At 39.1% G+C, this 12,813-nt stretch overlaps 2 protein-coding genes across 2 annotated transcripts; both read right to left on the bottom strand.

Moving 5' to 3' along the window:
• Positions 1-4,160, bottom strand: C12H15orf48 (chromosome 12 C15orf48 homolog). The gene is made up of 4 exons (XM_053988703.1): positions 3,795-4,160; positions 3,377-3,465; positions 2,533-2,593; positions 1-1,902 (listed from the first exon to the last, which is right to left on the bottom strand). Exons 1-4 carry the CDS (start codon positions 4,158-4,160, stop codon positions 1,834-1,836), a joined length of 585 nt encoding a protein of 194 aa, XP_053844678.1. The 3' UTR covers positions 1-1,833.
• Positions 4,161-5,713: 1,553 nt separating this feature from the next.
• Positions 5,714-12,748, bottom strand: SPATA5L1 (spermatogenesis associated 5 like 1). The gene is made up of 8 exons (XM_053988506.1): positions 11,610-12,748; positions 10,602-10,787; positions 9,855-10,019; positions 9,158-9,367; positions 8,520-8,747; positions 7,499-7,633; positions 6,721-6,846; positions 5,714-6,054 (listed from the first exon to the last, which is right to left on the bottom strand). The coding sequence occupies exons 1-8, from the start codon at positions 12,690-12,692 to the stop codon at positions 5,902-5,904; spliced, it is 2,286 nt and encodes a 761-aa protein (XP_053844481.1). The 5' UTR covers positions 12,693-12,748; the 3' UTR covers positions 5,714-5,901.
• Positions 12,749-12,813: the final 65 nt, after the last annotated feature.

The following is a 12,813-nucleotide window of genomic DNA, read 5'->3' as shown; positions in this document are numbered from 1 at the left end:
TTACAAAGCAAAACAGTTTTATTATCAGAGCTGTTATGCTTCAGGACATGATAAAAGAAGCAACAACCTGTGACTGACAGCAGTCACACTGCTTAATGTGCTACTGGAAACATTACTGAAATGTGGCTAAATACAAAAATTAACTAAAATTTACTTCCACTTATTTTCCCAATATTGACAGATACTTAGGTCATAGTATTTGCAGCCAAAAAAAGTGACTTACTGAAGAACAATTAATGCATCAACTCAGAGCATGGCACTTAGTTTTTGCTACAGTCCAGTAGAAATATGGAAATACAGAGAAAGATTTAAAAATATTTTCTGTTTTAAAATACTTAAAACTTGTATTCCTCAGAGTTCTGTATTTTCGTGGTTCTATGCTATTCAATCTTCTTGTAATGTTATTTCTTAAATGCAAGCTAAGGACTTATTCTGAAGACTAGTAGTTCCTCTCACTCTAAAACATAAATGCTGCTGAGTCATCCTCACTAGATAAACTTAAACTTATGCAACATTTAGATTATTTTTTTTTCTCAGCTGAAGAAAACATAAAGCTTCTGAAGCCAAGCTACCTTGGAATTCAGGAGACAGCTTTTCTAAATGAAGTCTGTCATTGCTGCAGCAGAATTACCTAAAGCACTTGACTATTACTCAATTAAGGGGACTTTTCCCAATTAGCAGTTGTTTCACTTTTGCTTTCTTCCTCACAGAAAGGATTTTAAATTCTGACCATCCATTATAAGAGAAACTTTTTGGAGAGGACACATACAGAAAATATCTTCAAAAGGACTGTTCTGCCATTGGATGCACTTATTGTCTCATGATTTTACTGGGAACCTGCCCATTACGTTCTTTCCCTGGCCAACCCATAAGCAAACACACAGAAGCTTAAAGAGGATTTGTCTCTTCATATAATCATTCCTAATTTTAATCTGTTAGTTTCTATTTGATAAGAGAGATATTCCTAATAGCATGTAGAAATCTTTAAAAATATTGTTAATTGTGCAGTACATTGCAGCTTGCACTTGAACAACGTTGCACAAAAAGAAGACATTAACACTGCATAGTTTTGGATAATGCAGATTTTCTAATTCTAGTAACTTCAAAAAATTTTAATCATGAACAATATTTAAATACAAAAGAAATTACCTGATTTTCATTACACTTCTAGCCATGCTTAACTCTTAGATTTTGAGGTCCTAAATCTGCTGTCTTAAATAACCTATTGGACTCCTCAGTGGCTAAGTTTCAGCATTTGCAGCACAACATTAGTTTAGTTTTGACTTAATCTGTCCCCACATCTAACACAGACAAGGAATGCAAGTGTACTGTATGACCACATATGCTGCCATACAAAGACATCCTGGGGCTATGACTTTGGTCTCTATACAACATTGAAATACAGAACAGAAAGGAAGGAGACCAGGAATCCCAATTTATAAAGGTTTTTGAATTTACAATAAATGTATAAATTTAGATTTTATTTTATTAAAAATGAATAAAATGGCAAAACTAATGTATTTTGAAATAAATCCTGAAATCCTACAAAAACTACGAAGGCATTTTTGATCCGTAATTACCATGTGAATACTCAAAAATTTACATCAAATGCTTATTGAAAATGAATATTTTGATTCAGATTTTTGGACTATGTGGATGCTGTATGCCAGCTTCTAAAGCAACATGAAACTCCTCATCCAGAGTCCAAAAAAATGTAGGGAGACCCTAAAAATGTAGCAGAAGCATTTCCGCACACTGATTTCAGTAGTCAAGTTTGTGCAGAAGTGATTCCACTAGATTCATAGGGTACCTTTTTCAGGCAACAGAAACTTCTCACTTCGTAAGCTTTTTAACCTTTTCCAGCTCTTCTATAGGCTGCCACTGCTGATTGATTGTTACCAGCTGGAAGAAATGGAAAATATGAAAGTTAGTAAAATTCCAGTGAGCATTTACTCCACTCCCATATCAAACAGCAACTTATTGCTGAAGAAGTTCTAGTGGCTTTACATTTTCCTTTCAGAAATATGCAACAGATGACATAATAGTTTGTTGAACAAAATCACTTGGATATTAATTAAGTAATCACGCCAAATAAGTTGACTTTTCCTTATCCTAAGTGCTCTAATAAATTAAGATGTTTTTCCTTCAGGCTACAGTACTCATTCTTACTCAATTCTGTAATTCAGGAACAAGGTAAGGGTAAACAGCACTTCCACTAAACTCCCAAGTTTCCACTGTTATCAATGGAATTGAGTAAATGGATGTTTGGGGTGGGAATGGACATAGGACAACAACCAGAAGTACAGAATGAATTTAAGATCAGACCTACAGTGTAAGAGATCCCTATTATTAAGAAATAGAGTGAAGACATAAAGTAACGAATGAAGCATTTGTTTCCACTTTTAACTAGATACACATCAACTTTACACTTGTTCTCTCGTTCATATTTTGCTAGTTCTTACACATTGAAAGAAGTGATTCATTGTGCTGGAAATTTATGCTATTTATACATATATTATATGTACAAATTACCTTCTGAGGCTTGGCAGGATCAATAGCTTCCCATGGTTCTGAACTGCCAATCTTGTGAATGCTTTAAAAGAAGATAAAACAGGTATTATGTTTTAAGGTGTGTCCTCGAGCATATTTTCATATGAGCAGCCTATTGTCAGTAGAGCTATTCACTTTAGTAAGGAACTCCCTAAAACACAAATTTACAGGTTTGGGCACTGTATGTTAAAATCTGGGTGGGAGTCAATGATGGGTTGCTTTATTTGCAGCTTCCAAAGCAACAAGCAAGCCAGCACTGTTCATGTATCAATGTGAGGGAAGCAAGCTGAAAAATCAAAACTGAATAAAGACACAAAGTAAAAGGACTTTTCCCCTGACAGTTAAAGTGCCTATTCCAATCACTTTAAAATAAATAAATAAACTCCCAAAAGCTTTAAGAGTATAGGATTTGGCTCCAATTATCAGCCAAGCCATTGGACTACTATCTTAAGTTAATACTATCAAACACTGTTCTTTATATACAAGTCGATAGCCTGGGTGCAATCTCATCTATGTGCATCTCATCTGCCTATGTGATTATATGAAATTCTTAATTAGAACATTTAATACTTCTTATACCTAAAGCAAGTAATTATTAAATCAAAAGTTAGGAAATAACTTGGACTACACTCCAAATTAATTAATTTCCTCACTATTTACAACCTGCAGGTACTTCAGTCATTACCACTACTCCCAGTACTCTGGAACATGTGCCTGCGTCTTTTTTGTTTGTTTGTTTGTTTTTATGTGTTTAAAACATGATGGTCAAATACTCGGTTGAATAAAACAAGTTAGGGTAAGCTCCAAGCAGTAAGTTTTTGCTTACATCACATCAGATTTGCTGAATAGGGAATAGACACAAAAAGAGAACGCCCCAACTGCTGCCAAGGACAATATTCCGGCCAGGGGAATGAGCTGGAAGATAAAATAGAGAAAAGAGGTGATCTTATGTCCCAGCTACAGACCCATGAGTAGCGGGAGCAAGGGTTACACAGAACTAGGGACGGATCACCTGTTCCTGTCCATTACCTCCATATTACTCTTTACACCACTTCATTTTTAATATGCAAATTTCACTTTTACCTCTCTATTACCCATCTCCACACCCCACTTTTAATACATGAACTTTACGGATTCCCGTTTCCTCAGGAAACCAAGTGGCAACCCCGGTGCAGCCGCCCGAGCCCCCCGCATCCCTCCCCGCGGGCGGGTAACCACGGCCCCGACCCCTCAGGCAAACTCACTTCTCTTCTGGTTTTAAGCGTGTGCAAGATGCCCTTGTTCATGCTGGCGGCGGCAGCGGAGCGGCGGCGGCGGCTCTCGGCGCTCCGCGGGTGAGGCAGGAGGCGCCGGCGGCTCTCGGCGCTCCGCGGGTGAGGCAGGAGGCGCCGGCGGCTCTCGGCGCTCCGCGGGTGAGGCAGGAGGCGCCGGCCGCGCCCGCCCCGCGCTCTTTGAGCCCCGCGCCCTGAGGGGGCGGGACAGCGCGCCCCCCTGCGGCCGGCGCGGAGCGGGCCCGCGGGCCGGCAGCGCCCCCTGCAGGTGCCGCGGGGGGCGGCCTGCGCCCTTCCTTCTCTCTCCGTCACTGCAGCACTCAAACCCGCCTTCTCCATTTCTCCTTTGTCTTCTTGTCCGTCCCCTTCTGCAGGCAGCTGCCCAAAGAACAGGGTATCAGGGCAAACGCCCCGGCGATGACAGAGCCTGCCTCTTCAGAGCTCGGAGAGGTGCCTACAGCGACCAAGAGGAGCCCAGTGTCACCGTGTCCCCTTGTGCTGCAGCAAAAGCTCAACCCAGGCTCACGTTCTCATCACTCTCTTGTGTTCCACAGCTCCTATCACTTCCCAATATCCCTCTCTGAGAAAAAGTACCAGGGTGGGCTGGAGGTGAGAGCAGGTGACTCCTGTACATTTCTCTCTTGTCCACTGGACAGTGAGAGGAAGGAGAGGCTGCCTTTACCACATGTTCTGTTCGCTCCCTGCAGCAAGGAACACACAACAGGGCACAATCAGCTCAGCTGCTCCTTCTAGGGAGCAAGTGTGGAAATTAAGCAGCACCACCCTCGGGCAGAGGAGCTGGCAGCATTTTACTGTAACAACTTTGAGGTCCAGCAATTCCAATGCAAACTCTCAAAGACTGGGAAGCAAAACAGAGAGTTTTCATACTTCTTCTCAGCACTGCTGCTGAGAAACCTTTGTGTACTTGGGAAGGTCATGAGCACGGTCTATTTGTTGCTACCAATAAAGCTACAGGATTGTCTTTTCTATAAGTTGGTGATGAAAGCCAGCAAGCTGTAGGGCAGTTGTTTGTATCTGAACCCTTTCCTAAGTTTCAACAGCTTCTACTACTGCCTTTTGCCTTCCCCAGTCACCAACTGCCTTGGAACTTCCTTTTCTGATCTATCTCACTATAAACCACTGCCTGTTATGAGAGAGAAATATTTGTTAATGGGCTTATAACTTCTGAACCTCGGCTAAAATAAGGAACTGTCGTTGACAGTGGTGTATTTTGTTCCCAAGCATTTTCACTGTGAAAAATAAAAGGTAATAAAAAAATACTAAAAACCTTCCTACTCTAGTAAGTTAAAATGCACACTTACATACATGTAATACCAATTTCCTTAGAAGTGTTTGTGTATTTTAGAAGGCAACATACAAAAATGTATTGACAAGGAATGGCTGGGTGGGGAAAACAATTCTGCAGAAATTGTCATTATGCAAACTCCCTTTTCTAAAGAAGAAATTATAGTTTGAATTGATTACATACTTGGTATCTGCTTACTCAATCCAAATGTTTGTACAGTGAGCAGTAACTAACCTAAAATTACTCCCAAAACCCCTGACTTCCAAACCTACACCAAGGAGTTGATCACTAACAACCCTTTCACTGCCACTGCATTTTGGAATCTGTAAGAAAGTAAGGCTATATGTATATAGGCACATATAACACACCTTGTATTTTATATAGAGTGGGACTTCTTCCTATTTAATTTCCTGAAAGCTTTTCTATTTCTTACATATTTGCTGTCTTTTGGAGACTTCACAACACATTTTATATTTTCTTATTATGCCATTTTTGTACTTAAAAGTAGGAAATCTACAGTAACACTAAGCTGTTCCATAGTGTTTTATCAAAGTATTTCAATTACTTGTTTCATCAGACATAAACCTACCCAAAGCAAACAAGATTTTAATTTATTATTATTTCAATTACAGAACTTTTTGAAAGTGACACTTTACTGTATTTCACACTCCCTGAAAACTACAGTAAGTACAGTATTAAAAAGCAGGAAAGATAAAAACCTTTTCAAAATCTTTGTAATATATGTAAAAATACTTATGCCACTCCTTTACAGATTCAAGAGGCTACTTTTTGATTAGAGAATTTTTCATAAAATTCCAAGTCTTTTATGTTTAAAGATGGCTTTACAGTCTGCAATGATTTCACAAAATGTTCCTGTTTTACAGCAGTTGCTTTGAGTCCATTCTCTTGCAATGCCAACAAAGCAGCCTTTAAAAGAAAAAAAAAAAAAAACAACTTAGTCCTTATCATGTTTTAAATTGTAAAGAATACTGTAAGGATTCTAAAATATTTTACAAGGAACAAAGCATTAGTTAAAGCATCTGAAAACAGCATTGTATAACTTACAGTTATTTAACAACTGATAAAGATCCAAGTAAGGTTACTGTAACTTTTTCATTCACTTTTTCTGTCTGGATTAGGCAATACATCCTTCATGACTTATGCATTTCTATTTTCTTACTAGTCTTCTGTCTTTTATACAACTCAACTCAAATTCTGGATCTCTCTTCTTCTCTCTCTTCTTTTTTCTTTCTAGACTTGACAGTACCTGCTAATTACAGCTTGCAGTACAAAGAATGCAATTCACCTAGATGTGAACATGGATTAGAGAGGCCACATGAAATAAAGGGTTTACACTTCCCTGACTTCTGGTAAATTATCACAGACAGACTTTATTCTTAATTGGCTATTCTATTTAAAAAATGAACCCTTGTTCAGTTCTTCTGTTTTAAGCATTTTTTTTGGATTTTCAATGCAAACTGGGAAAGTGCCTTTACTACAGATGGCTTAGTAACATCTGTGAATTAGCTCTCTTTTTTCATTCAAAGTTCTATTTAGAGTTTATTTCACAGATGAGTCAGGAATATTTCTTACCTCCTTGCACAGATTTTCAATATCAGCTCCAGAGAAGAGGTCTGTTAGGACTGCCACATCTTGTAATGACACATTGGTATCTAATGGCATTTTTTCGGTGCAGATTTTCAAAATGGAAAGTCTTCCCTGTAAATTGGTGCATATTATGCAAGAAAACAAAACCAAACAAACCAAAAATTAATCTTTTTCCAAAGCAGTACCAAACTTGAAATTAGAGCCAAGGAAAATCCAGAAAAGTACCAAAACTACCTGGTTTTGGTGGAAGAATAAGATGCTACTAATGGAGATAATGCACTTCTGGTTGTCTTATAGATGTAAGGTCTATTATTCACAGTCACTCCTTGCTTCAAGAAAACACAGTATTTTAGGCTGAACAGGCCCGATTTGGCATGCTTTGGGACAACTTTTTTTTGTGCAGCTCAGGACAAATAGGTACACTAACCTTGGGAACAGTACACAAAAATTGTTTGAAGCAAGGACAGACAACTTATTTTGGTATGTCCTGAATTGTAGCTTGATTTTGTAAATATGTATTTTCTCTATTTTCCATATGCAATACTGTAACTACCTACACGAGCTAAAATGTTATTGGTGTTTAAAATACAAATATCTTTATTACTTTTAAAATTTTTTCATTGTACCTTGAATTTGGTGATTGATCTCCAGTGAAAACACCTACCATCTGTTAAGTATGTTACAGGAATATGCCCCCTTTGCTCTTAAAGTATGCTGGCAACGAATATCTCTCCCTTTAAAGCCACATATGGATGTGTAATACCTTCAGATCTGGTGGTGGAATATAGATCATCTTGTCCAGCCTTCCAGGGCGGAGTAAGGCATCATCCAACATATCTGGTCTATTTGTTGCAGCAACTACCATGAAATCTTTGTTCAAATTTTCCTGAAACTCTAGCTGTGTAAGAGATCATGTAAACAAATTAGTGCAACATGGCTGAGATAGATATTATCAAAAGATATTAGTTAACTACTAATGAGAAGAGGGGAAGGGCAAAAAGATAATGTAATGTTACAAGTAGTTATCTTCCCTTCAATATTAGTATTTTATCTTTCTTGAAGTTAAAAATTGCCTTGGTGCAGTGCAGATTACATGACAAAGAAGAAATACAGTTAGTATCTGCCTTGGCAATAAATAAAGACTTTTCTTTGACCAGATTGTAACAAGCAACTTCTTATATGCAAAAAATTCCATATCCTACAATTCTGGAACTGTTTTCTTTGTTATTCCCCCAGAAAGTACCATCGTAAGAAAAAAATCTATATACAAAAAAGCTGAATATTAAATGCTATGAACAATTCACTGACAAGTGAAGGTACAAGTTTTTGTTTAAATAACTAACTGATCATAACTGTGCTGCTTTTGTATGCATTATGTGTGAGAAAGAACTGCAAATGAAGTAGGGGAAGTATTTAGAAAAAGTAAGCTCAGGGAAGAACTTGTTTAAGAGTAAAAATCACACAATCAATCTAAAAAATTACTTTAGTGTCAAGAAAAGGATTTTTGTGACAGAAGATGAACACCCAACTAATCACGCTCATTAGCCTGGGTGGGTATTTTGTTCAAACAAAACCTCACTGAGAAACAATGTATGTAAAAACAATCAGCAGCCTATATACAGTATCTTCTAAAAACTAGTACTTATGATAGAGTAAAACAGCTTCTTGTATGTTTTTAAGTGTGAGGATTTTAAGTTTAAAATGTGAATGCCAACAAATAATATTTTTGAAACAACTGGACAGCACTTCTCCTTCTTCCTATACAGAACAGGGAGCATAAATACCTTTCTTTCCTCATCACTTTGTTCTTGGCACTGAGCCTCAAGCTGTAGCTTGCCTCCTCTTCTTTCTGTAACTTTCAGCCCAACTCCATCCAATTCATTGAGAAGAACAGAAAGAACCCGCTCTGAGACACCATGGCCAGTTCTGCAGAGTGCCCGAGATCCCAAGATAGAATCAATCTCATCTAGGAATATTATTGCTGGAGTATTTGCTCTTGCTTGGCGAAAAACCTTTACAACAGATGTTAATAAAATAAAACATTAATACCTGCATTCTATCAGTTAAGGTGAAGAAAAGAATCCCACATACATGTACTCTGTATTTTACTTAACTTGAAAGGTACATTTGTAATGATACTTAAGAGCTGTTCTGGCTTACATTTACTATTGGCAAATTCTGCTTCTTTTTTATATTCCTAAATGAACTGAAAACAAAAAACTAGAAATCCAAAGTTTAACACTGGTATAATTTTAGGGACAGACTCTCACTTTATCAACATGTGAATCTGTAAGCCGTTTCTATTTTATGATCAGATGAGAGCTCTATCATCTTTTCAACAACAAAATTTAGGTCTAACGAATACTTTACAAAAATCAAGCAAAAATAGACTACAGAACCTTACACAAATTAGAAACTGTACCTGAGACAAAATCTTCTCTGAATCTCCAACGTAAGGTGAGAACAGGTCAGCACCACTTACAGAGAGAAAGGAACAGTGACAACTCGTGGCCACAGCCTTCACCAGCGTGGTTTTGGCACACCCAGATGGCCCATAGAGAAGAATACCCTTGGGATGAGACAGACCCATCCTGGCAAACGCCTCAGGAAATTTCATAGGCCACTCAATACTCTGGCAATACATTAAAAAGGGATGAAATTCTTAATAACAAGCAATCAATAAAACTGCCAAGTACATAATTTCCTCTCCTTCATACAAACATTAATTAGAAATCAGAGAATAGTGATTTAGTCTTTCATCACAAATTGCCCCCTGCTTAAATTTTCTATTTGAAACAGAACTAAAAGCAATCCTGAAGAGATAACAGCCAAGAGCCATCCCTGGATAAATATTCAGGAATGGAAAAATTATCTGGCTACAAGTTAAGTATTTTTCAGCTACTAAAAACATGCCTATTTTCCCATGATGTTACTATGCTTGGTGGTGGTATATGCAAGATTTCTAATTCAAACATTGTAATAACACTGTAACAATGTTTAAAATACAATTTATAATCAGGTAATTTGCAAAAGAAATAATTTTCATAATGCAGCGTACAGAATACCTTGGAGTACGTATTAGAAATTAGCTGTTTATCTAAATTAGTTTAATACATTACCTGTTTTAACTTTAATTTCACATCCTCAAGACCACCAATTTGCTCCCAAGTTACAGGTTTACACTCTGTTAGTCCAATTGCACTTCGAAAAGAGGATGGTTGAATTTTTTTAAAAGCGTCTTGGAAATCTCCCATGTTAATCATGGTTTCAGTTGCAGTTGAATCCTGAAAAATAAGCCCAGATAGAGCATATTAACACCATTTTAATGCAATACTTAAATGCTGCATTAATATGCAAAACACTTCACATAAGGCTAAATACAACTAATAAGGAAGTCAATACCTGACTTAATGAACTTAAACACTGCACACACAAAAGTGCAACATAAAGTAAAATATGACCTCTTTAATAGCAAGTTTTTACACAGGAAAAAAAAATTAACAGAAATTAATGTTTCAGAGAAACGTACTAGTCCCTGAACTATAGCTAAATCAAATAGTTGCTTTCAGGGTTAACATACATCACATCCCACAATCTTATGAACAGAAAAAAAAAGTTGCAAAATCCATTTTCACCACACACTGAAGAATGTAACACATTTTATCTGAAACAAGCTATAAAATGCCACTATTAAACCACAGGTGCAGTAACAGAACTAAGGTAAGAACTGAAAGGAGCAAAAATAACAAATTTATAATATGATTGGTCCAAGTCTTCAACATGCTGAGCTTTTCAAGTAAAGTATTAATGAGGAAAGGGTAGAACAAATATTACTGGCATCGTTCTTGACTGATTTGCAACCATACCAAAGAGCTGTGGGACACAGCCTGCATGGCAGCTTCTCTGCAGAGCGCTGTAAGGTCAGCTCCAACATACCCAGTCGTCATTTCTGCCAGCTTAGCCAAATCAACCTCTGCAGAAATGGGCATGTCAGATGTAAGCAACTGCAGGATGGATCTTCTCTGTGTAACTGTTGGGGTCCCAATAATAACCTAAACCAAACATGATAAACAAAAATTTTAAGTAGATAATTTGCCATACTCATTTATTTTACAGACCTAAGCAAGCAACTTTGTCTCTGCTTTATATTGACTACTGAAAAAATATATATACTTATATCCCAACTAAAGAATTTTACAGGAAACCTACTGTCAGCTCTATACAAATGACAAGTATTTAAAATACCATTTCACATTTTACCAGAAAATAATGAAATTTATAATTCTGAAAGCATTAAAGAACTTGATTAAACTGGTCATCTAGGAGTGGGTTTAGCCAGGAAAATAAACAATACAAGCACAAGCACTGTGTGTCATATGCATGTGTTTTTCTTCTTTGGACTACTAGGCTAATGGAACTTTTCCAGAGTAGACCCAACCTCTGTTACTGAAACCTGAATAGAAGTTTTGACACCGCAGGTTGATAGTTCTCTGTCACAATAAATTTTTAAGGAGAAATGCACAAATCTGCAATCTAGGATTTAAATGGAAAAAATCCAATCCTGTAAAGCTAAGCATCTGTAAGTAAACAAAGCCCCTGAAGATCGGGTCAATGTCTTTATGATAAAGAAGCAAAAAGACTCCTCCCATCCATTTTCATGTATATGGAACTCTCAGTGATCTGAGTAAAAAACACCAAAACAACCATACCCAAGTTGCAGCAAACTAAAGACAGAAACAAGACACCTGTCTCAAACCTATAAAATCCCACTATGAAACATGACTAGAAGACATTAAAAAAAAACTATTATGAGCCCACTTCCACCTCAACAAGGAAAGAAAAATGTGAATGTATGAGTAACAGGGTTTATTTACCTCTCTGTCAAATCTGCCAGGTCTTCTCAGTGCAGGGTCTATGGCATCAGGCCTGTTTGTCGCTGCCACAATGACCATCTTACCCTCACTCCCCACACCATCCAGCAGCGTCAGCAGCTGAGCAACGATACGATCTTCAGGAGCATTGTTTGAACTTCCTCGCTTTGGGCATAAAGAATCAATCTCGTCAAAAAAGAGAATGGTTGGGCCCTCGTTTGACATCTCTCTGCCCTTTTCAAAGACTCTTCGCAAATTCTCTTCACCTTCTCCTGGTCTTGAACCATGGAGGGCTGGGCCACTGATGCCAAACAGATACGCACCCAGCTCTTTTGCGACTGCCTTTACTATTAGAGTTTTCCCTACACCTGGGGGCCCAATTAACAGCACTCCATTAGGGACGGCAAGACCCAGCTTCTTGAGAGTTTTTGGAAAGCGGAAAGGCAGATCAATAATTTCTTTCAAAGACTTCCCTACATCATCCAGTCCTGCAACTGGAGTTTTTGCAGTGTCTTCTGATAGATTTCTGTACCATTCTAAAGTGATCACCTCCTTAATTTTTATGCTTGTTTGGGGAGTTATCAATCCAGCTCCCTCCTCCTCCATCAAAGGAGATGCAGACAAAATTTCAATATACACCACGGGGTTTTCGGGACTTGGGGCAACAGTAACAACATAACGAGGCGAAACGTACACATTTCTTAGCAGTTCTCTGACAGTCTCCTGCAACACCGCTCTGGGAGTCGACTTTTTCAGCGCGGCGCTCTTGAGGACCACTCTCACAGCCGCTGCTCGCAGCTGTCGGTACGGCAGCAGCTGCAGCCGGCCCACGCTCAGCGAGAGGCCGCGCAGGTCCCGCGCCGTCAGCCCCGCCGTGCTGCAGCTGAGGTCGGCCTGCAGGTACCCGTCCGCTAGGTCGTGCCGGGGCCACGCCGTGCACACACAGCAGCCGCCGGGCAAGGAGATCCTCAGCGGGGCGCCGATCCTGGCTCCCAGGACGGAGAGCGCGGCAGGTCCCAAGCGGCACCGCTGCGTGCCCTCATCTCCCGGGTCCAGCGGGAGCAGCTTTAAGACTGCCGCCTCCATCGCTGCCTCCGCGAGGGAGGGCAGCAACCCCCCCTGCTCTGCGCGGGCCCGTCCGCCCTTACTCACCGCGCCTCGCCCTCCCGCGGGGCTCCCGCTCCGCCACCGCCCGGCGCGGCGCGGC

This window comes from Vidua macroura, chromosome 12, assembly GCF_024509145.1.
Source record: "Vidua macroura isolate BioBank_ID:100142 chromosome 12, ASM2450914v1, whole genome shotgun sequence".
Lineage (NCBI taxonomy): Eukaryota > Metazoa > Chordata > Aves > Passeriformes > Viduidae > Vidua > Vidua macroura.
The sequence above is the reverse complement of the archived record's forward strand: the minus strand, read 5'-3'. Positions and strand labels throughout refer to the sequence as shown.